General features: G+C 37.8%; 1 protein-coding gene, 1 long non-coding RNA gene and 2 pseudogenes across 2 annotated transcripts; all 4 read right to left on the minus strand.

Moving 5' to 3' along the window:
• Nucleotides 1-1280: 1280 nt before the first annotated feature.
• LOC126616383 (anaphase-promoting complex subunit 6-like) lies at nucleotides 1281-5136 on the minus strand (annotated as a pseudogene).
• A 133-nt stretch (nucleotides 5137-5269) lies between these two features.
• Nucleotides 5270-8003, minus strand: LOC126616384 (ras-related protein RABA1b). The gene is made up of 2 exons (XM_050284438.1): nucleotides 7650-8003; nucleotides 5270-5897 (listed from the first exon to the last, which is right to left on the minus strand). Exons 1-2 carry the CDS (start codon nucleotides 7868-7870, stop codon nucleotides 5465-5467), a joined length of 654 nt encoding a protein of 217 aa, XP_050140395.1. The 5' UTR covers nucleotides 7871-8003; the 3' UTR covers nucleotides 5270-5464.
• Nucleotides 8004-11720: 3717 nt separating this feature from the next.
• On the minus strand, nucleotides 11721-17254 carry LOC126614347 (beta-galactosidase-like; annotated as a pseudogene).
• A 4111-nt stretch (nucleotides 17255-21365) lies between these two features.
• LOC126614348 (uncharacterized) lies at nucleotides 21366-24695 on the minus strand. Its single transcript, XR_007620349.1, has 2 exons — nucleotides 24152-24695; nucleotides 21366-23236 (listed from the first exon to the last, which is right to left on the minus strand). It is a non-coding gene; the product is annotated as an uncharacterized LOC126614348 (long non-coding RNA).
• Nucleotides 24696-24753: the final 58 nt, after the last annotated feature.

Raw genomic sequence — 24753 nt, forward strand, 5'->3', positions numbered from 1 at the left:
CTACAGCTACATCTTTATAAAAAAAAAACACGCAGACTGATTACCATTATATGGGGCATAAAATAGAAAATGCTTTAGCATCAACACCTTACCATCACGGGGCATAAATTGCTCGTTGCATGATTACTTATAACTTATGGGCATATTCTTCTTTTGCCAAACATTAATATCAACATTGCCGGTCCTGAGTTATTTGAGGTCCTGGGCAACACCGAAAAATATGCCTTAACATATTTTTTACATAAAGTAATTATTTATTTTAGTATTTGTACGTATGTACATCGAATATTAAAGAAAATATACTTTTTGACATTATGGACCTTTTTTGACAAATGATAGGATAATCTACACTAAACTTATTGCCGGTCCTAAGTTATTTGAGGCCCTAGGCGACACCGAAAAATATGCCTTAACATATCTTTACATAAAATAATTATTTATTTTAGTATTTGTACATATGTACATCGAATATTAAAGAAAATAGACTTTTTGACCTTATGGACCTTTTTTGACAAATAATAGGATAATCTACAGTAAACTCATTAAAACTAATGATAAGGGGGATTCGAACACGAGACCTAAAGAGCAAAGGTGAACACTCTTAACTAACTGATCTACAAACCACTTGAACATTATGAAACCTTTGGAATGATTTTTTTTTCATATTTAATATCTCTAATTTTTATACGTAAACAATAAATGAAAACGAAAAACTACTACTACCAAAGGCCACATATAGTAATATAATTCATGGTTTTCTTTTTCTTCAAGCTCTCATGAAAGGTTGCACTTCACTCCTATAATATATAAAATCACAAGGGAATAATTATACAAAAAGGTGTAAAATGATATTTTTGGATTGTCAATAACAACACTTTATTCAATAAAAAAAAGTATAACAACACTTTATTTAACTTAAACATGAAAATGATTATCAATAAATAACCCTAATTTATATTTAGACAAACTTGAACTTGATTTTGCAAGTAAATTGAAAGGAAAAAAAAAACCCATTATTGGAAAATGCCACATTTAATAACCTAATTACTGTTTCTTTATTATTTAAAGTAGACATGAAAAAAATTAAAATAAATAAAATAGAAAAAAAAAAGCAAAACTACCCCATTTCCGTTGAGAGAGGGAATTGAACCACATATTTTGTTTAACAGAATTACCAATTGTAATGTAGTTACCTGAAATAACGGTGTGACTCAACATACTTTTTGATACAATAATAGTAACAACCAACAGCAAACCATGATAAAGCCCTGCAAAGAGAATACACCTAATAAAGTAGTAAACTAAATGAATCACAAAAGCGACAAAACATTAGAAAATCCATAGTCCATCTTTCTAGTGGCATCCCAAATCATAGTTACAAGATACCCCAAAACCCCTGGAAACCGCAAACCATATTCCATGTTCGTCTCATGGGTAGTCCCAGTACACCATGGTATATACATATGTATTTATGGATGTACATTCAATTTTCAAATTGTACAGTAGTGACTCAAGTAATAAGGGTTTCAACCACTCTCACTTTTGAGATAGTCCTTCACAAGTCCTTCACTAGATTGCATGCCATAAGATAAAGCTCATTCAAATGCCCAAGCTCCATAGCAGCTGCTAGATGCACCAACGTACTTTTCAGATGGAAATAGTCTTTTTCAAGTAGTCTGTTGATTCACAAATAAAACACAGATAAATTTTGGTGGGAAAAGGCTTTGTTGTTGTTGTTGTTGTTCCAAACCAGTTTCCAACTTACACGGAAGTTAGCTCAAAGCATTCTTGATATTCACCGCACTGCTGATAGTATTCAGCTTTGCAGGCTAGAAGGTCGGTGTTGGTTTTCAGAGTACGAATGAAGGATTGCTGTGTTACTACTACAACTTTCTTTTTCAAGTTCTCTGAATTTTGCTTCTACAACATTTTCTCTGTCCTACTGGAAAACACAAAAAGGAGGACTGATGAGAACACAGCAAAAGATAGTATTACATGATCTTTTGTACAGTAATCTTTATTATAAAGTAAAAATTATTCAGATGTAAGAGGTCTTCTCTATGTTTGACACTTGAGGATGACATATTGAAATTGCATTTCTGTTTACCTTTTTAATTAAACATGAGTAGAATAACGAGAGCCATCCATCTTCAGGACCAAATTGTTATGATGAAAGTAGGCTCGCCTCTGAAACTCAGCAGCAAATCAAAAGGTTTAGTAGGGGACCATCGCATCCATAGTTAAATGATTGATAAAAGAAACGCAGAGGAGACACTCCGATGGAATCTATGGATCAACAAAGATAAAAGTGCCAGAGGCCGAGAACACATTTCATCGATTAATTTGAAAAGGTAGTATCAAAATCTATGATGTTAATTCCTTGTATAACACTCACATGACAAAAGAAAAGTTTATTTGAATGACCCTAACCTTCGTCGCATGTAAGCATGTGATTCTCAATAAGACATTCCAAAGCCTGAAAAGAAATTAAAAAGGTCATAAGAAAAAGCTTGAGGGATGAAACTGAAGGTGCTATAGAGGTCAACCTTTTGTCTAACACTCTCACATGGGTTTCACCCCATGTAACAGAATTGGGTAAAGAGTTCAACTGAATAGTATTTTCTACATGAAATTTAATTCCCCATAAAGTGATTCTATCTAACATCTGATTAATGTTCCGTGTATTTTAAGCATGTTTGAAAGGATAAAACAATTTATCAAGTTGATACTTTAGTAATTTCAATTCTTTTGCAGGGAATGCTATATCCCCTCCCTGCTTTTGGAGACCATAAAATGTTAGAATAGGCAAGAAAGAATAAGTTTGGGCTTTTCACATATAAACCTTGATAAGATTAAATTTCAGAGAAGAACACTTCAAACCAAATAAAAGGTCATACCCAGTGCACAAGGCTCCCGCTTTACGCAGGGTCTGGGAGAGGTGAATGTCGGCTAGCCTTACCCCCATTTATGGAGAGGCTGCTGCCAAGTCTCGAACCCGAGACCTACCACTCATGGGCGAAGGCACTTGCCATCGCACCAAGTACGACCTCTAACACTTCAAACCAAATACTTTAGAAAAATACCCTTCTACATTGCAATGGGAGAAGGGAACCAAATTTATTTTGCAACTAAGAATCAATTAGTACTTGACAAGTGGATCGTTGAGGAGTTTTTTTTTTTCTCCAACTGCACTCTTGAAGTGTTTTTTTTTTTTATAAAACTTATAGTTATTAGGGTGTTTTCTCTAATTTATTAAACCATCTTTGGTAAGTTAAAATCCCATAGATCCAACGGAATAAATTCCGAACGTACCTCATAACATAAAGGATCAGCTTTGATAGCAGCTTTATACCTTTAAATAAAGAAAATAAAATTAGTTAAAGGATCCCTTCAATCAACATATATTCCTTTCTCAGCAGATGCCACACATATAGAAATCATATTATTCTCCATCCACAAGATCAACATTTAGCTTAAGTCTCATACTCCTACAAGTTAAAAACTACAGAGTGTCATTTCTTTTACCAGAAAACACGTTCAAACACACACACGCGTTAAGACTTTACATGGTAAAGCTAAGTCTTAGAGAAAAACTTACCACTGTCGGGCCTGGACACGGTTTTCCAATGCTTCATATGCCTTGCCTCGTAAAAAGCATATTGCAGAAGATATCTGTTGCAAGAGAGGAATAACACATTTCATGAGACAAAGTTAGTAGTATCTACAAACAGAACATCAGAATCTGTTGCCAAATTTTCATGTAACAATGTTTACTAGGAGGTGAGGGAGTCAGACAATGTTACATTGATCTCATGATCTTCACCATCTTTATCCAAGTACATGATATTGGAATCCTTTGAGTCTTACAGATTCCCTTGTTCATCCACTTTCGCATTACCGAGCATTAATATGCATTGATCCCACTTCTTCAGCTCCTCCTGGTAAAACACAGACACGAAAAAGAAATGAACTAGTCAGTCCTATTAACCTAGAACATAACTGCATCAACCCCAACTTGAAGACCAACAATTTTTAATCATTATAAATGTCTATCTACCCATCGATGTATTTACCGCCGAAACTACAATTTGTCTAAACAACTCATAAGGTATGTTCTACTGGATTTGAAAATTCGACAACACGAAAAAAAAATGTCCTTTTTTCTACAATCAATCACCTATCAAACTGTAACAAAACCCAACTAAGAAACCCAAAACCCACAAAATGGAAAACGCAATTTCAAGCAAAAACATTGAACGAAATCAGCAAACAAAGAGAACCGATTTCCTGATTTGAGCAGCGAGAGAGACTTACAAGGCACTTGGCGGCGAGGTAACGAAATCGAAGGTCGCGTAGGACGATCTGGGAGGCATTGAGGAGGTGGTAGGCGCGTCGGTAATGGCGGCCAAGAAAGAGAGCCTGAGCTTGCATGTAGATATCGCCAGGGTCATTGGTAAAGGCAGCGACTTTGTCAGCGAAGAAGATGGCGGAGGAGTATAGGTGCTTCGTCACGCAGTCCCTCACTACCCCACGAAGCATTTCAATCTCTTCCTCTCTCATTGTCGCCGAAATGGGGTTTTGCTCTTGTTGCCTCAATTCGAGTTCGGTTAGAGTGAGAGAGAGACTGATTGAATTGGCCGGGAGCTGTGGAGGTTTTAGAGTGATGGGTCGTTGGGCCAAGTCCTTGTTTAAGCTTTTGTAAACACCTTGTGATTAAATTAAACTACTTGATATTTATCAACTAGTTTAATATTCAAACTGGAATTATGTGTAAACTTAGGTACAATCTCGACTTCTCATAATATTATACGACAAACTCTTAAGTGCAACCGAGTGTATATAACTTTGCATTTATCTTTATCGCCGTAAGTAAGATGTGCCATATGAGAAGAGAAACAAGCACAAAGTGATATACACTCAGTCACAACTAAAATTCTCACATCTCGAATGTAAGGTCTGATGTTAAGGCTTGATTTCAAGGTCCCGTCATGTCAAAAAGCCCTAAGTTTGGAACTCAAGTCCAAGGTTCAAAGTTTCGAGTTTTAAAGTAATTAGCAACGAAATCGACATTCATAACCTTTAATGACATGTTCACTTATCAGTAACGGATGGGAGTTGTGGGGTAATTGTGCAAAATGTAGAGTGTAGTTGAAAATGCAAGACAACCCACACCAGCAGCTTGATGTTCATCTCAGGACAGACCATAAACTTATGCGTTCTGAACTCAAAACTCTCAACAATGATAAGGAAGTTTTACTCGTAGCGAGGCTGAGTGAATTCCGATATTGAACTTTAACAAATTTAAAGTCATAGATGGTGCTGTACTGTTTACTAATTGAGGATAACATAAGCTAGATTACTCAGTAAAAATTTCGTGTTCCGGTATTCTCTAGTTTGTCCCTCTGCAAAATATTACACAGTACATCGAAGCAATATTCATTCAATCAAGTTTTGTTTACCAGGCCTAGCTTGAGCAGCACCCGACTCTCTTCAAAGCAGACACATCATCCTTTATATTTATTTTCTCTCCTTGTGCTGGGACTGATGAAGTTCCGTTTTCTCCCCCTTCAACTGCCTTCTTGCTCACAACATGGTATATTTGAGTCAGAACTTCAGCGAAGGAGTTTTCCACATTCTTTGCTTCCAGTGCAGATGTTTCCATGAAGTACAGTGATTCCTTCTCGGCATAGGACTTCCCATCTTCAGTTGAGACAGCTACAAGGTGGCGCAGATCTGATTTGTTCCCAACAAGCATCACAACAATGTTGGAATCGGTGTGGTTCCTCAATTCTTTCAGCCATCTGTCAACATTCTCAAATGTCGCATGGCGAGTGACATCGTACACAAGGAGTGCACCCACAGCCCCGCGATAGTACGCACTAGTGATGGCGCGATACCTATGAAACCAAGAGGGAAGACTTTAGCATAAAAAATAAGTAGAAAGGCATCACTAAGAGAAAATGTCATAACAGACTTCAAAAGCAAGGGGGGAGGTATTTTGCCAAAAATTGATTACAAGCCGCAATTCACTATTAGAAATCGTAAACCTGAACTTAGTTCCCATCATAGTAATGTAACATTCTGGACAATCTATCATCCATATACTAACGACAGTAGTTTGATTAATATAATGATGCTTTAAGTTTCCAAAAGATATATAATATGGACTTAATAAGTTGCACTAACTGAAATGCCAATAAACAAGAAAAAGCAATGTTAATTAGCTTTTAGCTTTTGAGGACCAGAAAGCATATATTTATCAGCTTATAGCATTCCTTTTCTGATATATCTTATGAGCTGAGCCTCCATAACCACCAGATGAAATGTAAACAAAGTGAAACTCATAACAAGAAGCAAATAAGCATAATTATCAAAAGTCCTCGCACTGCATCAAACTTTAATCGTATAACATGTCCTCATTAATATGGCTGACTTGTCGCTGTTTAAAAGATGAAATTGCTTATGTTTTTTTATAATTGATTCACTATGAGTCTCAAAAATAACCTCTATTTCCCCTCAACTAGTTATTAGTTAACAACAACGACCATGTCTAAAGGATCACTTGGAAAATCTCAAAAGAAAACAACAGTCCACAACCACTATTTTTCTTCGCATTTTTAGTCCCTAGATTCTAACTGTCACAATATATGTGGACACGACAGATGCTAATTTGGCTCGGTCCTGTTCCTTCTAATCTGCCGTTCTCTGTCAACCCTTAAAGCCCACCCTGTTAATGAATTGTAAGTTCTAACCGCCACCATAAACTCCTATCCAGCATTTAAAGGGAAAGAAGATAATCTTTGGCAAGTAAGTTATAACTCAAGGGTAACTAAAGGGGAAGCTATTAGTACGATGCTGCACCACTATATCTATAAAGGAAAGAGGAGGTCAATTTCCGGGCGTTCTATATTTGGTTGCAGATAAATCCATGTCCTTCCTTCTCTTTTTCTTTCCTATATTTACTGATGGCCTTTTCTAAAAACTTACACTAAATTGCTAGACAATGTTTAAATATTGTGCTAACCGCTTGTTCGTTGGCATTTAGTTAATTTAAAGGCATGTCAGAAGCTTCACTATGAAGCATTCTCATTATGTTTAGTAATTAAGGAATGACACTTAATCACTAAATTTAAGATCTCAGTCCACAAATAGAAGGAATTTAAGGAGATCTACAACAGCTGAATCAGGAACCTCACTGATCTCAGTCTCGAAAATCGGGCACCTGACAGCGGCACGTGCCCGAGAAGAAAAACCACCACTACCACGGTTAGCTTATATTCTTCCTTTATTACGGGTGGATCTCAACCAGCCAAGATCTAAAACCCACCTACTATTCAAAGATCAAGCAAACCAAAACAAACCACCCAAATCATAAGATCAAAGAGTTTCTGCAACAACAAGAGAGAACCTAAATCTTCCTAAACACACAAACTAAACCAAAATTCAACAAATCTGAGCTAAACATAAACTACATGAAACAATAAACACCCAAATCTATCCAAACTTTCACCAAACCCCACAATTTAAACTTCACCAAAGCACATAACCTACCAATCCAGCATAAAAAAATTCGCAAACCCAGAAAATAAAATCGAAAAGTAGCAAGACCCAGATGGGGAAATCCATGGAAGAAGAAGAAAAGTGAGGACCTTTCTTGGCCAGCAGTGTCCCAAATCTGAGCCTTGATGACTTTGCCGTCAACGGTTAAGGTCCTGGTGGCGAATTCAACTCCAATGGTGGATTTGGACTCCAGGTTGAACTCGTTCTTAGTGAACCTGGAGAGCAGATTGGACTTGCCCACACCGGAGTCCCCAATCAAGACCACCTTGAAGAGGTAGTCGTAGTCATCGTCGGCTCTGTATCCAGCCATTTCTGCAGTTCTCTAGCTTTCGGTATTCGAATTAGGAGAGAGAGAGAGTTGCAGGGTGGTGGAGCTTTCGGTGGGAACTTGGGAAGAGTGCAGTGCGAATTGTGAAAGTGTTTTTTAATTAAAAAGCGCCAGAAACTTGATATGAAAGGAATTTGTACAGTGAGGAAACCTCCATGTAAATACCATGAGTACTCTTTTTTGTTTGTGTAATTTTCTTTTTTTTTTTTACTAAATATTCTTTTTGATAAATCCAACTTCACCCACCAAACCAAACTCTTAAATTCCCATTTAAGTCTATGAAAGTTCATTAAAACTTCATAATTTTATGGAGATATTTGAAAATGACATGCTAAAGATGGGCCATTGACATCTTATAGGGTGTTCTAGCCTCGTTATGAAACGTTTAACAACCTCTCATATATGTTAAATCTGCATATCAAGTGACTTAAATTAAATTTATAGTTTTCTTGCATGGAACTAAATTTAATTTTTCAGTACACAATGAAAGGCCTAGCTTTCTATTTTTAACAAGCCACACTTTTATATAAGAATTCTAAACAAATCAAATTTTAAACCAAATGACGTGTCACCTATAAGAAATAAGCACGTTAGTCAACATTTAAGTAATAATTCAATCATCAACAACCACATCATTTGTTCTCCTTAACATTACCCTTTATATAAACACCTTAATAGTTGAATGAAATGATGAAACAATTCTTAGATTCTTTAATTGTTTTTCTAAAAATCGTAAGTTTCCTTTTTTATTTAACAAGTCTGCTTTTGAAGAGAATAAACGGCTCCTTACTTCTAAAAATGAGAAGTTTATAGTTTTTGTTGCATAGGAGTTTTGAATCAAGTTTAGAGTGCCAGATCCCAGGAGATGATAGTAGTTTATGATCCTAACTCTCGGTCAATGCAAGGGTTATGGAGAACGTCTACGTTCTTCTCTCTTTGCGATTCTTACTCTCTCATAGAGTCGGGCTCGATCCCAACTCATCATAGTCTCTATTTTATCTGACATCGTTCTTCTTCTGTGGATCCTCCTGCTTATAACTGTGAGCAAACCATTAAAATCCTCAATATTCAAACCACGTTGTCAATATATAAAATACACACATCATTATGAGTTTTATATCAACGGTAGATACACAATGCAAATACAATAGTTACACCATCTTAATATTTTTGATATAGTAAAAATAGTATCGCACTACAATATTATGATATTATATGCGCTATATTAGAAGTAATGTAGACATTTCATCCTATCAAATTGCTGTTGATGTTGTGATTAATCTCTTTTTCTAATTTAGTTATACACTTTTAAGATCCGTCTATAACGGCATGCCCTTTTTCTTTCCTTTAGAACTTTGGATTTCAAATCTTTGAACTTTCGAAATTTTATGATGGGAATCTGATTTTCCGGTACAACACTTACACCTTAAGCACAATTACAAGGGAATTTGGTAAAGTGTGTATGCGAGAATGGACCCAATGAAACATGAAGGGCCTGATAACCCCTCAATGGTCTTCATTTTACATTTACAAAACTTTTTAACTTTTTTTGGATCACACCTAAAGATGCTTTAAAACCTAAATATCTAAAGGGGCCAACCCCAAAATCAAATAAAAGAACTCAAATCATGGTACTCGATCGCGTCCCCACCATATATAATTGCCTCTCTCTCTCTCTCTCTCTATCTCACTCTCTCGCTTCTTCAACTCTCTCAGTATGTCCATATATGATCCTTCTTCAACAGCCTCATCGAATTCGAAAAGTACAACTGCAGATCTTCAAGCAGTACTTGTTTGGGTTAATATTTGAATATTTAGCTTAGCATAAAGGAAGCCTAAAGGCGCCAAAACAAGTTGAATTTGCCCGAAGCCCAGCAATAAAGCCTGAAACAAATTGAAGTCTTCTCAGCTAAGGCATAGGTCACATGTCTATGATGGGAGTGACAAGTGACAGAGACCAACTCAATACCAACCAAAAAGAACTTTCTGATGGCATCAATGTGTAAATACAAAATGACTCACTACCCCTGAAAGTCATCGGCCAAGAGTAAACCTAAAGCAATCGAGCCAAATTGCCTATAAAAGCCAAGAGAGATAACAGAGAAAAGGACATTCAACCAATCAAACAAAAGACATACAAACTTGCCTCTCAGACAAGCAAACACCCAAAAAGCTGCACTTCGTCTAGATTATGCACCTTTTAGCCATGGATTCCCCGTAGAAGGCCATCTTTTGGCAATTAGAAGCTCTGCTACCTTATCCTAGATTCGTAGTATCGATTCCCTTTCAGAAACCTTGTTTGTATTTCCTACTTACATTTCCATTTCCCAGTACCCACGACCCTTCTACAAACTCAAAGAGAAGTGGTTGCAAGATGTTTAAACCTTGCCCGACAAGGTGAAATCTTGCCCAACTTCCTTGCGTTTGTACTTACAGTTTGTAGATCTATTGTTTAAATGCATATTCTGTTATGTTTTAACTCACTTGCAATTGTTTCTCGCTTTAAGACCCATTTATGATCAAATATGGCTAAGCAAGTTAACATCACTTCTTTAAGCGTTTAACTGTAACCAATCAAATGATTAAGAGGGCTCTAAACTCCCTTCATTTGAACATACAAAATTATAAGTAAAAGTCCTTGGTCACAAGGTAAGAAAAAAGAACTTAATGCAGACTTAACACATATGTGACAATCATTTGATAACGAGAAGTTTAAGTATCTTGGGGCGCAAGTAATCGACTTAAATCAAATCTGTTCAACATCTGTTATATTGAGATAACAGTGGCACGCCTAGCTCTTTGTTAGTTTTAATCGTGAGCCTCAAGGCCTACACCTAAGGCCCCACAAAGGCATCTTTCAAAACTAACTTTGTACACTTCTTGTAGCACACCAAGCAACAAGAACTCGACCAACAACCAACATCAACGCCAAGTGCCAACACACCAGGGGAGCTGTGCCAGGGCCGAATCCTTGCCCGAACAGTACTAGTACTACTACAAATGTTCAAATGGTTTCCAAGTCAGTATCTGAGAGGCTTCTCGGGAATTTTTTTTTATGCCTCCCAATACGTACGACTTCAATTACGAGCAGAGTGGTCTGTGGTTTGTGGTCTCCGCCATTACCCCGGACAGTGTTTCTGGACTCACCCGGCAATATTATCATATCGTGTTGTGATGAAGATGAAGAAATATACTGCTGCAAACTTAAGAATGCCAAGATGCCTTGTCCCAGACGCTTATTTTCTTTGACTGCTGTAAGTGTTTGCTTTCTCACTTTGTGGGAATTCCCTATTTACTGTGGTTCATGAGAGAGATCTTTGCTTGTTTCTTAAATATTTGATTTTTCTTTTTCTTTTTCGATATGGGAAATGTTTTCTCTTAAGGAGTAAGACAATATAAGATTTTTGTGTTGATAAATAGTGAATTTGGATCATTAATTAGATTAATTTCAACCCTAATGTTTGATTTAGTGAACCATCTAGCAACATAAGCATTTTAATTATGATAGAGTAATTATACGTCTTGCACGGAAACATCCCCTCAATTATTGTTTCAATTTAGCGAAATTATTTACAATATGTATGAATATTGAGTTCATGTTTTATGAAAATTTTGGTGAAACAATGTGGTCAGTCAATGACATATAGTACTGCCTTACTCTTGTGGAGAAAGGAGAATGCTATGCGTTGTTGAACAATGTATTGAAAAAGATGAAATGCTGTTTTGTTTCTTCACTTTAGAGTTTTCCAAACTCTTAAAGAGAAGAAATGAAGAAAACTTGCATATCATCTTGCACGCATCATAACAAAGTTGAAACCGAGATAAACTAGTATTTACAAAGAAGAACTTATAAACTCATTCCAAAGCTGAGATTCTAACAAGGCTTTATGCTATGCAAAAGCCTTACCCAGATATGATAAATAACTAACTCAAAATATATAAGAAGATTATACACTCCAAACACAGTAACTATATACAACTATGAACCCTAAATAAGCTAGTAGACATTATAAGAACAATCAACTTCAACAACCAGTCGATTCGGCGCCCAGCAAGAGGTTGGCCCAAGATTTCCCTCAGTAACATCAATAGAACATTCTTCTTTGCCAATGCACGCCTGCCATTTACAAAATTAATCCACAACTCTAAAAAAATATCGAAAAATTTGTTAATAGCTAACTAGATGGCTTTGAAGGATACCTCTTCGATGACTGAGAAAGCTAGAGGAGACTCGCATATGCCTCTACTGAAGGATCCGCAAGTGCCTTTTGGGTCACCAAAGCTGACAAATCTAAGATTGGATGGAAATTTTCCTCCCTGGCATGATAGCTCCAAGGTGCCTCCCCCTTGATGAGCATTTGCACAAACTTTACCAATTGTTACAGTCTGAAGGTTGACATTATTAGGTTCGCCTTCAAACTCTTCGAATAAAACTAGAACATTATCATCAGCTTGAAGAAACGAGCGCGGAACATGGTACTGAAAATTTTCTCCAAAACAAAGAAAAAACGTGTGGTCAGTGATTCAGAAGGTACACAAACAAATATATCTATGAACAGATAAAAAAATTTGATTACCACCTCTGTGAAGGGAGCCCGCAATTTGTCAAGCACTTCTTATCAGTTTATGCTCCGCGGTAGTTGCATGTTGGTGAACACCCAATTTCATCTGAAGAGTAACTTGACCAGTACCTGCCAATGCTCTTGCCATTCACCCAGGCATGACCCTTACCCAACCCCATCAAATCCACTACAACGGGGTCGGTCCCTAGAGGAGCTTTGAAAGTTGTCTGAAAAAAGTAGAATAGAAAAAATCCAGATTAATGTGCAAAAAAACCTTTTAAATTTTGTTCAATTGCAAATTAGTATGATATATATAGTAAGTACCTTGTACCAAATAAACATCCTTCCATTTGGTATGTCTCTTGTATTCCACTTGTACTTAGCAGCATGATGACCAGTAATTTTGTACTTTCCTTTGTGTATACCATCAATTCCAACCTTATATGTCCACTCATTTTTGCTCAAGTCCTTCATCACCTCTGTACCATTCTTTACTCGTGCAATCAGCTGAACAGGACCATGAATCCCAACATCTACGTCATCAAAGAATTGACCATAATTCTTAACATTCAAAACGAAGTAAACGTTAGATATGTTAGATTATAATCATCACAAGAATCAAATGCTTTAAACTTATAATTGTGATTTAACGCCTACTTGCAAGCCAACAGCGACACTGAGTAGAGATAAATCATTATTCTACCCGTGCTTTAGGTTGAACGACTTTGTCTCAAAAGTGAAGCTGAACTGTCCATTTTTAGCAGCTCTTGTACCTGAATTCAATAACGATATAGTTAGCTAAAAGAAATATAACAAGGAAAATGGTAGTGACAAACTAAATGAAGGTTACCCATGTGTTTTCCATTAACAAAAGCATGAAGGATGTGCCCATTGGTATTCACCCGTAGCGCAATTTCTTTGTTACGCCAAATTGGATCAGTTGAAATGTGCTCCAGACTAAAAACACATAAATTTCAATACAAGATGACAAGTTCTGCTACATTCTTGTGAGATGATAAAAACCGGTAAAGAAGACTATCTGAAAAAAGAAAAATTTTAAAAAGGAGGAAAATGAAGCATATATCACCTAGTCATATACCACAAGTAATCACTTGTGTCATTTGTTACTAATTTCTGATCAAGCAGTTCATTAGCAGTCAGATTGCTATGCTTAACCGAGCCGTTCTTGATGTGTGTAAAGTGCTCAGGCTTCCAAACCCAGTTTAAAGCGTAAGGCTCCTTACTATCATCCGCTCCATTTAGAACTCTCTCCATTACTGATATTTGGGTATTAACCTTATAAACAACATTCAAAATTATCATGTATATATGAGTTTTTAATATATATTGACTAGCAGAAGTATTATATATGTAAAAATTTGATCACATTTACCTGGGCAGTGTTGTAGACTTCAGTATGAGAGCAATTAGGAAGGATAGAAACAGACCAAGAGGGAACTCTATACATTATACCCTCAAAGTTAATAACGGCATCATTTGTTTCATTTGCATTTCCAAAGGAACAGATTTTACTTCCATTAAAATCGTACGATGTTGCCTGAAAAGTTGAAAAGAAAAATATGTTTAATTGTATGGAGAAGTATGCACAAATATAACCAGTTATAAACTTTTAAAAATAGAACGGGAAGAACAGTATGTAAGTGACAAGGATCAAGCCTTTAGCAAGGGTCAAGATACTGCCATGTGTCAATAGATTAGGCAGTATAGTTGTTAAAGTTAGTTTTTTTTTTTTTTTTGAAGAATTTGTTAAAGTTAGTTAAGATCGTTGAGAAATAGTTTGCTAAGTAATGTAACAAGTATAAAAGGAGATGATATGCTTGTATTAAAGTAAGAAAACAGGAATATATCAAAGTATACTCTCTCTCTCTCTATCTCTTTCTCTCCCAACCTCTCTTCTTCTCTCTTAATTACACAGTCATCATTGATGACCTTGATACCGCGTACACTACAATTCTCACATTGTAAACATACAACAAATGGTCACTAAACCATGGTTTAAAGCTTTTTGTATGATTAATTGTTTGTTTAATGTCTCCAGTTCTATTTCTGATTGAAAGTTTTTTTTTTTGCTTCTAAAATATACACATAAATGTCGTACGTACCTCCATCATGTTTCCATAATCGATTTTATCTACAACGCCATAAGTCAGTGCCCTCTCCCTTGATAGGATGATATTATGGAGCTTTTGAAGATGTCCTCACTTGGGTTGATTCAAATTACCTATTCACATTGTTAAAACATAGAATCAGTCGGCATACAAAATTCATACAAACACAGAAGCTAATTACTTGATTTTCTGCATTTTAATTACCATATGCATCCAGTGGTGCATCATAATCATATGATGTGGTGATGTAAGGACCGCCTGCTACACGACCGAAATTCGTACCACCATGGTACTGCAGGCGTATTGCTTACGCGTATTAATAATCGAAAGATGGTCGAATGACCAACTTAAATTGGTAAATGAGCTTAGGCACCAAGTGAAGTGTATAATTACCATGTAATAGTTTTGGAAGGTTCCACCGAGCTGAAAGAAACGTGCAACAGAGAACCCAAGATCCTCGGCAGTCCTGTGCGGATCTTGCATGCCCCAACAACCTAAAGAAATATTACAATATTCAAAAGCAATTTTTGCAGCCTTAAGCATAGATAAGTTGGTTAGAACAATGTTCCACAAACATCCAATTTAATCCATCTTTTATGTTAAAGTCCCACCGGTGGATGCAAGAAAATCAAAGGGGTTTAAATAGGATTTCTCTACTCTAACTAATACCGAGATCTTTTGTAGTAAAATCTCATATCTGACTAATTGGGCAACTAGTTAAGTTGGGGATAATATCGGTGTCGTTAGAGTAGGGCGGGCTCGACGATCTAAAAATCCAACATTTTAATGTAGATTAAATTAATTAAAATATAATGATCAAATAACTAATTTCCTTAGAAGACTAGAGAGTAACAAGAAGAAAAATAAACAAACAAACCAGCCAGTCCAATTTTCTGTCCACATCTTGGGACTATTGTTGTGGGCAGGTTGAAATTGATCACAATACCAGCCATTGCAGGTATCAATCTGCAGATAAAACAATGAAGATTAAATTTAAAAATAAATTCATTGTAGATTTGTTTATATTTTCCATGGATATTTATAAGCAAACCATTGGTTGTGGAGCATCATTCTCTTGACACATAATCCAGGGCACTTCAATCTTGAAAGATTCAGCCAACCCCACACACCATTGTAAGTATTGCTTTCCTTCATCCCAATAGTACCGAATAACATTCCCGTACTCATTTTCAATCTATTAAAAAAGAAAAATATAACTCTGGTTATATATTATATTCAGATAATATGTAAAGTATTTCGACAATTACATCCTGAATTCGTACAACGTGATTTGCTTCCTAAGCTTTTATTTTAACTGGTACAACTACCAATTTCCCTCTTACTATCATGTTATACCCAACTTTCATCCAAAAAGATCACGTCACTCATTGAATGTTATTTGTGATTTTTTTATTTCTTAACATTCTTTTTTATTTTCAAAATGTCCATTTTTAGCGAGACATTTGGTGAAAAGTTGGGGGGGGGGGGGGGAACATGACTGTACGGAAAAATTGCAGATTTACAATAGTTTAGTGGGGGAAATCGATCAAAACAAAAGTTAAAGTGGGAGATAGATCGGCAATGGTGTACACCAGTTTGGAAATCTACTAAATACTAAAACTAAAATCATAAAAAGTTGGCTGAATTATAAACCTGAGCAACTATAATAGGTCCCCCTTGCGAAGCAAAAAGTTTATCCTGCTTCATCATAACAACTATTAGGGTTGTAAAGTTTGCCATCTCCCTCTGAAAACATAAACAGTATAACAAAAGTAGAGTAAATAAACTGAAAATAGAAACAAACCATTGAGTCAATGTCATGTATATTTTTCAAAAGTTTACCTCAAACACAGGATTGTTTGTCCTCAATTTGATGCCAGGTATGTTATGCAGCCACACAGGCAAACCTCTGCAGGAAAGAGTTGAAAAATATTATAATATGTTGAGCGTAGACAAAATTAAAGGTCAAAATATAAGTGTATAAGTTGGGAAAAATAAATGTTACCCATAATTCCATTCTGCGCAAACATATGGTCCAATTCGAAGAACAGCATAGAGCCCTGTCTCTTGGATGGCCTTAATGAATCTTACTAGGTCCAGATTTTCGGTGAAATCATACTAATTTAACAATAATATTATGAGTGAATATGTACACTTAAAATGGCAAAACAAAAATTATTATGGAAAAAGAAGGGGCAAAAGAAATTAAACCTGACGACGAAGAGGTACATGCGCATTCCAGAACACATAAGTCTCAATGGCATTGAGACCTCCGTGTTTTGCTTTTTGGATTAAGGATGGCCACATCTATAAAAGGTATTGTTAGTTTGGTGACATGTTGAGAATTTTCTGTGATACTAGTGTATTGGTAGGGCGTTTTTAAAAATTGAGTCTAAACTTTATTGATATTTTAAAATTTCTCGTCTAGACTTAGCAATTTTGATACAACGTGTGGTGATCATATTTGCATTGAAGGTGACTAAGTAACTAAAATTCATTATAAAGGTAATCAGTTAACATACTTCAGGAGTACTGCGGGGGTAGTGAATGGAGCCAGATATGACAATTCTTCTTTCATCATCAATTTTTAGGGCATTTCCATCATATGAAACCCGGAGAGCAGAGCAAAACTGAATTAGCAACAGGAGAGCAGAAGCCAGCAACAAAACTCCCATGGTTGACATTGGAAGTCGCAAGTAAAAGTCTAATTAATAACTCTCTCTCTCTCTCTCTCTCTCTCTCTCTCTCTCTCTCTCTCTCTCTCTCTCTCTCTCTCTCTCAATAGGATTTTCACCGATACTCTAAGGGTGCGTTTGTTTGATGTTATTAAGGGCGACTGGCTTAACTGGGACTACAGTCCCATGTTTGGCGCATGTTGGGATTAAAGTAAATGAAACTAGCTAGGACTCGCACAGACTACGGCCCTCGCTACCGCATCACTACGAATCCCGTGCTCCACCATGGGATTGCTAAGACCCCCTATAATCCTATCTTCTGCATCATCAGCTACTGCACACCCCGTCGCCCAAATCAACCTCGTCGCCAACTCCAACACCTCGCCAACGCCTCGTGCTAGAAATTTTCTTGCCCGCCGATTTCCAATATGTTGAGAAAAAACCCAGAAACCCTAGATCCCCAAATTGAAATCTGAAATATGAACGAACAGAAATCGCAGCCCAACACGTCAAGAAGATGTTCAGCTTGAAGAGATTGGAGCGTTTGGAATTGAATTGATCACTTCAAAATGATGTTTAGATGTGCTCTATCGACAACTATTCCTAGTCTTCTCTACATCCTTGTCTGAATCTTGTCTCGAAATTGACCATAGTTATCCTGCAGAACATCTACAAACAAATTAATAACACATCTTGAAGAGATTGGGGCTTTTGCAACTGAATCGCACTAGATGATTGGATTCCATTGAAGAGATTGGAGACGGTGGTTGGGATTTTTGGAAGCAGAGAAAATAAAAGGTTAATATCAGTGAAGAAGAAGAGCAAAGTCTAGCTTTTGTGAATGCAATGAGATAAAAAACATGAAATAAAAAAAAATTATAAAACTAAAATAAAAAATAGCAAAATATTTAATTTGTCACTTTAGTCCAACATTGCACCAAACGTTTAATTAAACTAGTTCAGCTTAGTCTAGTCTAAGCCAGTCCAGCTTAGTCCCTACAGCTAATTCAGTCCGAAATAGTCCGATGCAACAAACGTACCCTAAAGGATGTGAAAAATGTGTGGAGAAAAAGTTGGCAATTAAGAGGCATAGTTTGAACTTTATGGTTGTATTTGAAATGTAGGTGGATGCCGAGATAACAAAATAAGACTCATGACAAATAGATGGGGCTTCATTGTCCGGATATTCTGAGTTTGTTAAGAGGATGAAAAGCATGGCTTTACTGGGATATTCTTGTTTAGTCTGGTTTGAGCTCAGCCCTTAGTTCACTCAAAATCTATAAGTAAATTACACTTAAGACCAAGGTTGTTTGATTCCAACGTGAAATGTTTTTGGCACGAGTACAATTTCATATAGAGAAGTTATATGTCATGATTGTCATCAAATATATAGTTAATAATTACATGATAACTACATAAAAATGGGATCCTTTGTGGGGCCTCTACCACATCAAACTTAAGCAACCCGAATTCTTTATTTTTTAAGTCGCACTTCACATATCATACTTACAAAATATTAACCAAATAAAAAATATTTGAGGTATCTAAATGAGTTTAAAGAAATTGACAACCACATATTGTGTTCTAAGAAACAATGAAATTTCATCATAACAATTAAATAGACAAATGGTTTCAGATTGAATTAATTTTTTGCAAGGATGAACTATGAATAAAGACTTAAAAAGTATACTGTTCGGATCGTTAAAGTTCAATGTAGTGTGAGGTCTTACTACTAATCCCATTTTTTCTGAAAACAACGGGGATATATGTATGTTGTTGAGAATGAATCTCACATTGATAAGATGATGAACCTTGCATGGGCTAATCTCCATATTGCCAATTGGTTTTATGGTGGAACCTCAACTTTTTGCATGGTACCAGAGCATGTTGTCCAACGTGTGAAGCCCAATGGCCACACGTGCTCCACATCGCCCGAATTATGTTGTTCATGTGTTAGAACTTAGGCTTGAAAATCTGTCACACGTAAGGAGACATGTTGAGAATGAATCACACGTTGATGAGAGGGAGAACCTTGCATGTGTGCTTATAAGTAGTTGAGCTCATATTGATGGTAGGAGAGAAATTCGATTATAGAAAAAAAGATCGTTACACCTAGTTAGTGAGTCATAAACCATACCTTTCAAACAATAAGAAAAAAAAATACATCAAAAGAAGAGGACAAAACCTTATTCCTCTAGAAATAAAATAAAAAAGCTACAAGAAAAAGGGGAAATATGCAATATAATAAACCTTCCTAGATTTGGTTCACTAACCATTTACTTGTCTCAGATTCCAGGGTAGCGGTACAGGGGCAAGCTTTCTCACTAATAGTGACTGCTACCCTGGTCTGCTCAGCGATAGAGCCATCTTCTTTGGGGCAGTGGAGAAGTGAGGTGCAAACAAGAGTGAAATGAGACGTCAACTGGGTTGAAGTTTTGGTTCGAAGATTCAAGCCGGGCAGCTTTTCCCTAGCAAAGGGTTCACTCGTCTTCTTCAATTCAATTGCTATAAAATTGAACTGATGATACCGGCTCGAGGATCCATTATAGCCGAAGGTGCCATGGGCCGGTCGGGCCATTGGACCAAAATTTATGCCCGGCCTGGTCACTTGTTATGAATAATGTCTTGCATTATTTAAAGGGAACTTTAACGAAAAGCACCCGGTACTGTTTATTTTAACGAAAAACCATATTTTTACACTAAAAAGTCAATCCTGGTACTATTCACTTTACCCTTTATTTTGTCTTTATCATTAAAACTCAAAGTTTTCAAGTCATTTTCATTAGTTTTCCTTTATTTAAATGAGTTTGAACTGCGCCGTCTCTTTAAAATGGGTCGTGCCCGTGCCGTTCTTGTGTGGGCCCACCCATTTAATACCTCTAATTAATATAGAGGCAGATTGTCTGCCGTGCCCTTTCCATTCCCTCGTATTTGTACGGAACTCACGTCAACATTTTATATTGATTTTTTTATAAAGATAATAAGACAAAAAGTAATATGAATATAAAATATTGACGTAGTTTAACCGTGACTGCACAAATAGGAGCAAATAGAAAGAACATCATAACAGAAGAGCAGACAATGTGCCTCCTATTAATATTACATTTGCTTCAGTTTCAGGTGAGTATCTCTAATCTCAAAGCTGTGAGCCTGTCACTCCTCACCATTTGTAAGGAGTATATATACAAAGAGATCCAGCAGCTTCTGCCCTTACTTGTCCTCTTGTTTCTCAACAACCAAACAGACTAAAATCGGCTCGACCACTCCATAACAAGATCAGGTATTTTCTTTTTCTTTCTTTAAAATTAACCTCCTTTATATTCCTTTTTTTTGTTGGTATCATGCACTGTTAGGATACCAAGTAAAACCTCAGAAAAAAAATAAAATAAATAAACAAACCTAGCGCCAAACGTTATAGTATACAACAACAACAACAACAACAAAGCCTTTTCCCACTAAGTGGGGTCGGCTATATGAATCCTAGAACGCCATTGCGCTCGGTTTTGTGTCATGTCCTCCGTTAGATCCAAGTACTCTAAGTCTTTTCTTAGAGTCTCTTCCAAAGTTTTCCTAGGTCTTCCTCTACCCCTTCGGCCCTGAACCTCTGTCCCGTAGTCACATCTTCGAACCGGAGCGTCATTCGGCCTTCTTTGCACATGTCCAAATCACCGGAGCCGATTTTCTCTCATCTTTCCTACAATTTCGGCTACTCCTACTTTACCTCGGATATCCTCATTCCCAATCTTATCCTTTCTCGTGTGCCCACACATCCCACGAAGCATCCTCATCTCCGCTACACCCATTTTGTGTACGTGTTGATGCTTCACCGCCCAACATTCTGTGCCATACAACATCGCTGGCCTTATTGCCGTCCTATAAAATTTTCCCTTGAGCTTCAGTGGCCTACGACGGTCACACAACACGCCGGATGCATTCTAACACTTCATCCATCCAACTCGTATTCTATGGTTGAGATCTCCATCTAATTCTCCGTTCTCTTGCAAGATAGATCCTAGGTAGCGAAAACGGTCGCTTTTTGTGATCTTCGCTAGATTGCTCCGGTCATTAGTGTGGATAAGTATATAAATGGATAGAGATAGGAAAGCAAACACAAGATGTACGTGGTTCACCCATATTGGCTACGTCCACGGAATAGAAGAGTTCTCATTAATTGTGAAGGGTTTACACAAGTACATAGGTTCAAGCTCTCCTTTAGTGAGTACAAGTGAATGATTTAGTACAAATGACATTAAGAAATATTGTGGGAGAATGATCTCGTAATCACGAAACTTCTAAGTATCGGAGTGTGGAGTCGTCTTGACTTGCCTTATCTGTCTCATAGGTAGATGTGGCATCTTCTCTGGAAGTACTCTTCCTCCATCCAGGGGTGGTATCTTTAACTGGTGGAGATGCACAAGGTAATGTATCAATTTCACTTGAAGCTTACTTGTAGTTTCAGGCTTGGTCAAGCGCGATACAAACTATGTAGTAGGAGTCCCCCAAGTCGCCGAGCTAGGGGGTCTGCTGAAAGAGGTGACAGACAAGGTAAGCAATCAGAGCTCCGACTGATTGTTCACCTTCTCCCCATCTTGCAGCAGCATGAAGGATAAAGAGAAGAAAAATGAGAAGAGATGATATGAGATACTTTTGCTTTTGAAGAAGTAACTTTCCACAGGCTTATTCTTGAACTGAGCTGGAGGGTTTTCTGGTTTCCTCCAGAGTATAAGGCCGACTGAAGAATTTGAGGGTCAAAACAAGTCCATCAAATCTAGAGTACGTTCCACCCTGCTGATATGGGATACTTTTGCTTTTGACAGAGTAATGGATGTATCGGCACGTGTGCTGTTACGCTTGTCTCCACATGCTTCCTTGTATCCTTCGCACTTGCCCTATCTGTTCCTCAAGCAGATGCGGAATCTTCCCTGGAAACATAAGATGTTGAAGATGAGTACTCGAGAGCAATGCCAGGTAAGTAATCAGGTAAGGGGTTCCAGGCAGTCAGTTCTTGGCTGGAAGCTTGATTCCAAGTGCTGACTGATTGCTCTCTTTCTCCTTGTCTTGCAGGTAAAAACAAGGACAAAGGAAAAGACAGGGAAAAAGCATGATATGGGATACTCTTGCTTTTAACCCTGATGATATGAGATATTCTTGCTCTAGTATAGCTTGTTTGCAGAGGTATTATCGGGGGGAAAGAAAGCTGAATATTTCGAAAGGCTTCGTTGGGAGTGCCCTCTCAGATATGATGAAGGGTTGAGCATTTTTGCAGGTCTGCCTGTCCGTTGGGGATGGAGGTTGACATATATAGGAGTCTCCCTAACAAGTAGTAATGCTATTCCTTTACCCTGCTTGGTCATAGCACGGTAGTGGGAGCTGTCAGTTTCACATGTTTTAACTCTGTCAGAGCACTTTGAAAAAGTGGTCTGTGGTATCTGGCTCTCGAGATTCGGAGAACGATGCCTCTTCGATTTTTGAGAAAGCAATCATGCTGGGGGTCTGGCTCTCGAGATTCGGAGAGCAGTGTCTCTTCGATTTTTGAGGAAGTAATCATGTTGGGAGTCTGGCTCTCGAGATTCGGAGGGCGGTGCCTCTTCGATTTTGGAGCAAGCAATCTTGTTGGGAGTGTTGTCTCGAATGTGAGTAAAGGTTGGGCATGTTTGCTAGTCTACCTTGCCACGAAGCACAAAGGTTGATACACAGGGACTTTCCAATTATCCAGCAATGGTACTGTTCCTTTACCCTCTCTTCGATTTTGAGAAAGTAGTCATGTTGGGAGTCTGGCTCTCGAGATTCGGAGGACGGTGCCTCTTCGATTTTGGAGCAAGCAATCTTGTTGGGAGTGTTTTCTCGAATGTGAGTAAAGGTTGGGCATGTTTGCTAGTCTACCTTGCCACGAAGCACAGAGGTTGACACACAGGGAGTTTCCAATTATCCAGCAGTGGTACTGTTCCTTTACCCTTGTGGGTAATAATATGGTAGTTAGACCTTCAAAATTTATGTGTCTAAACTTTGTTAGTGTTGTTTCTTTGCTATTATTTTACCTTTCTTGGTCAGAGCGATGTAGTGGGAGCTGCAAGCTTCACGTGCTCAACTTTGGCAGAGAACTTTGGCAAAGTTATCTGTGGTACCCATGAGCTATTGTTGCGTGTGGGAAGTGGGTGATTGAACAGTAAGATTCATGTGCTTTCTACTTCACCAGAAGTCTTCGACAGAATGCCCATAATTTCTGCAAAGCTGAGTGTGCGTGTGACAGGTGCTGACAAGGCTAGAAAAGTAGGTGCCTCTTCGATTTCTGAGATCGGCCCTCGTGGTCTCTGAGCAGCCCAGCTTTTGAGAAAGCGAGCGCCTCTTCGATTGATTCGAAGAACGATGCCTCATCGATTTTTGAGAAAGCAGTCACGCTGGGGGTCTGGCTCTCGAAGATTCGGGGAGCAGTGTCTCTTCGATTTTTGAGAAAGTAATCATGTTGGGAGTCTGGCTCTCGAGATTCGGAGGGCGGTGCCTCTTCGATTTTGGAGCAAGCAATCTTGTTGGGAGTGTTTTCTCGAATGTGAGTAAAGGTTGGGCATGTTTGCTAGTCTACCTTGCCACGAAGCACAGAGGTTGACACACAGGGACTTTCCAATTATCCAGCAATGGTACTGTTCCTTTACCCTCTCTTCGATTTTTCAGAAAGTAGTCATGTTGGGAGTCTGGCTCTCGAGATTCGGAGGACGGTGCCTCTTCGATTTTGGAGCAAGCAATCTTATTGGGAGTGTTTTCTCGAATGTGAGTAAAGGTTGGGCATGTTTGCTAGTCTACCTTGCCACGAAGCACAGAGGTTGACACACAGGGACTGTCCAATTATCCAGCAGTGGTACTGTTCCTTTACCCTTGTGGGTAATAATATGGTAGCTAGACCTTCAAAATTTATGGGTCTAAACTTTGTTAGTGCTGTTTCTTTGCTATTCTTTTACCCTTCTTGGTCAGAGCGATGTAGTGGGAGCTGCAAGCTTCACGTGCTCAACTTTGGCAGAGAACTTTGGCAAAGTTTTCTGTGGTACCCATGAGCTATTGTTGCGTGTGGGAAGTGGGTGATTGAACAGTAAGATTCATGTGTTTTCTACTTCCCCAGAAGTCTTCGACAGAATGCCCATAATTTCCGCAAAGCTGAGTATGCGTGTGACAGGTGCTGACAAGACTGGAAAAGTAGGTGCCTCTTCGATTTCTGAGATCGGCCCTCGTGGTCTCTGGGGAGCCCAGCTTTTGAGAAAGCGAGCGCCTCTTCAATTTCTGAGACCAGCCTTCGTGGTCTTTGAGCAGCCCAACTTTTGAGAAAGCAAACGCCTCTTAGATTTCTGAGATCAACCCTCGTGATCTCTAAGCAGCCCAGCTTTTGAGAAAGCAAACGCCTCTTCGATTTCTGAGCAGGCGCCTCTTCGATTTCTGAAGCTCCGTCGAGTGCAGATTTGAAAAGTAGAATTTTAGGGAACAAAGTTTTCCATGCATTTTCCATGAAAGTA

Source organism: Malus sylvestris, chromosome 3 (assembly GCF_916048215.2).
Source record: "Malus sylvestris chromosome 3, drMalSylv7.2, whole genome shotgun sequence".
Classification (NCBI taxonomy): Eukaryota; Viridiplantae; Streptophyta; class Magnoliopsida; order Rosales; family Rosaceae; genus Malus; species Malus sylvestris.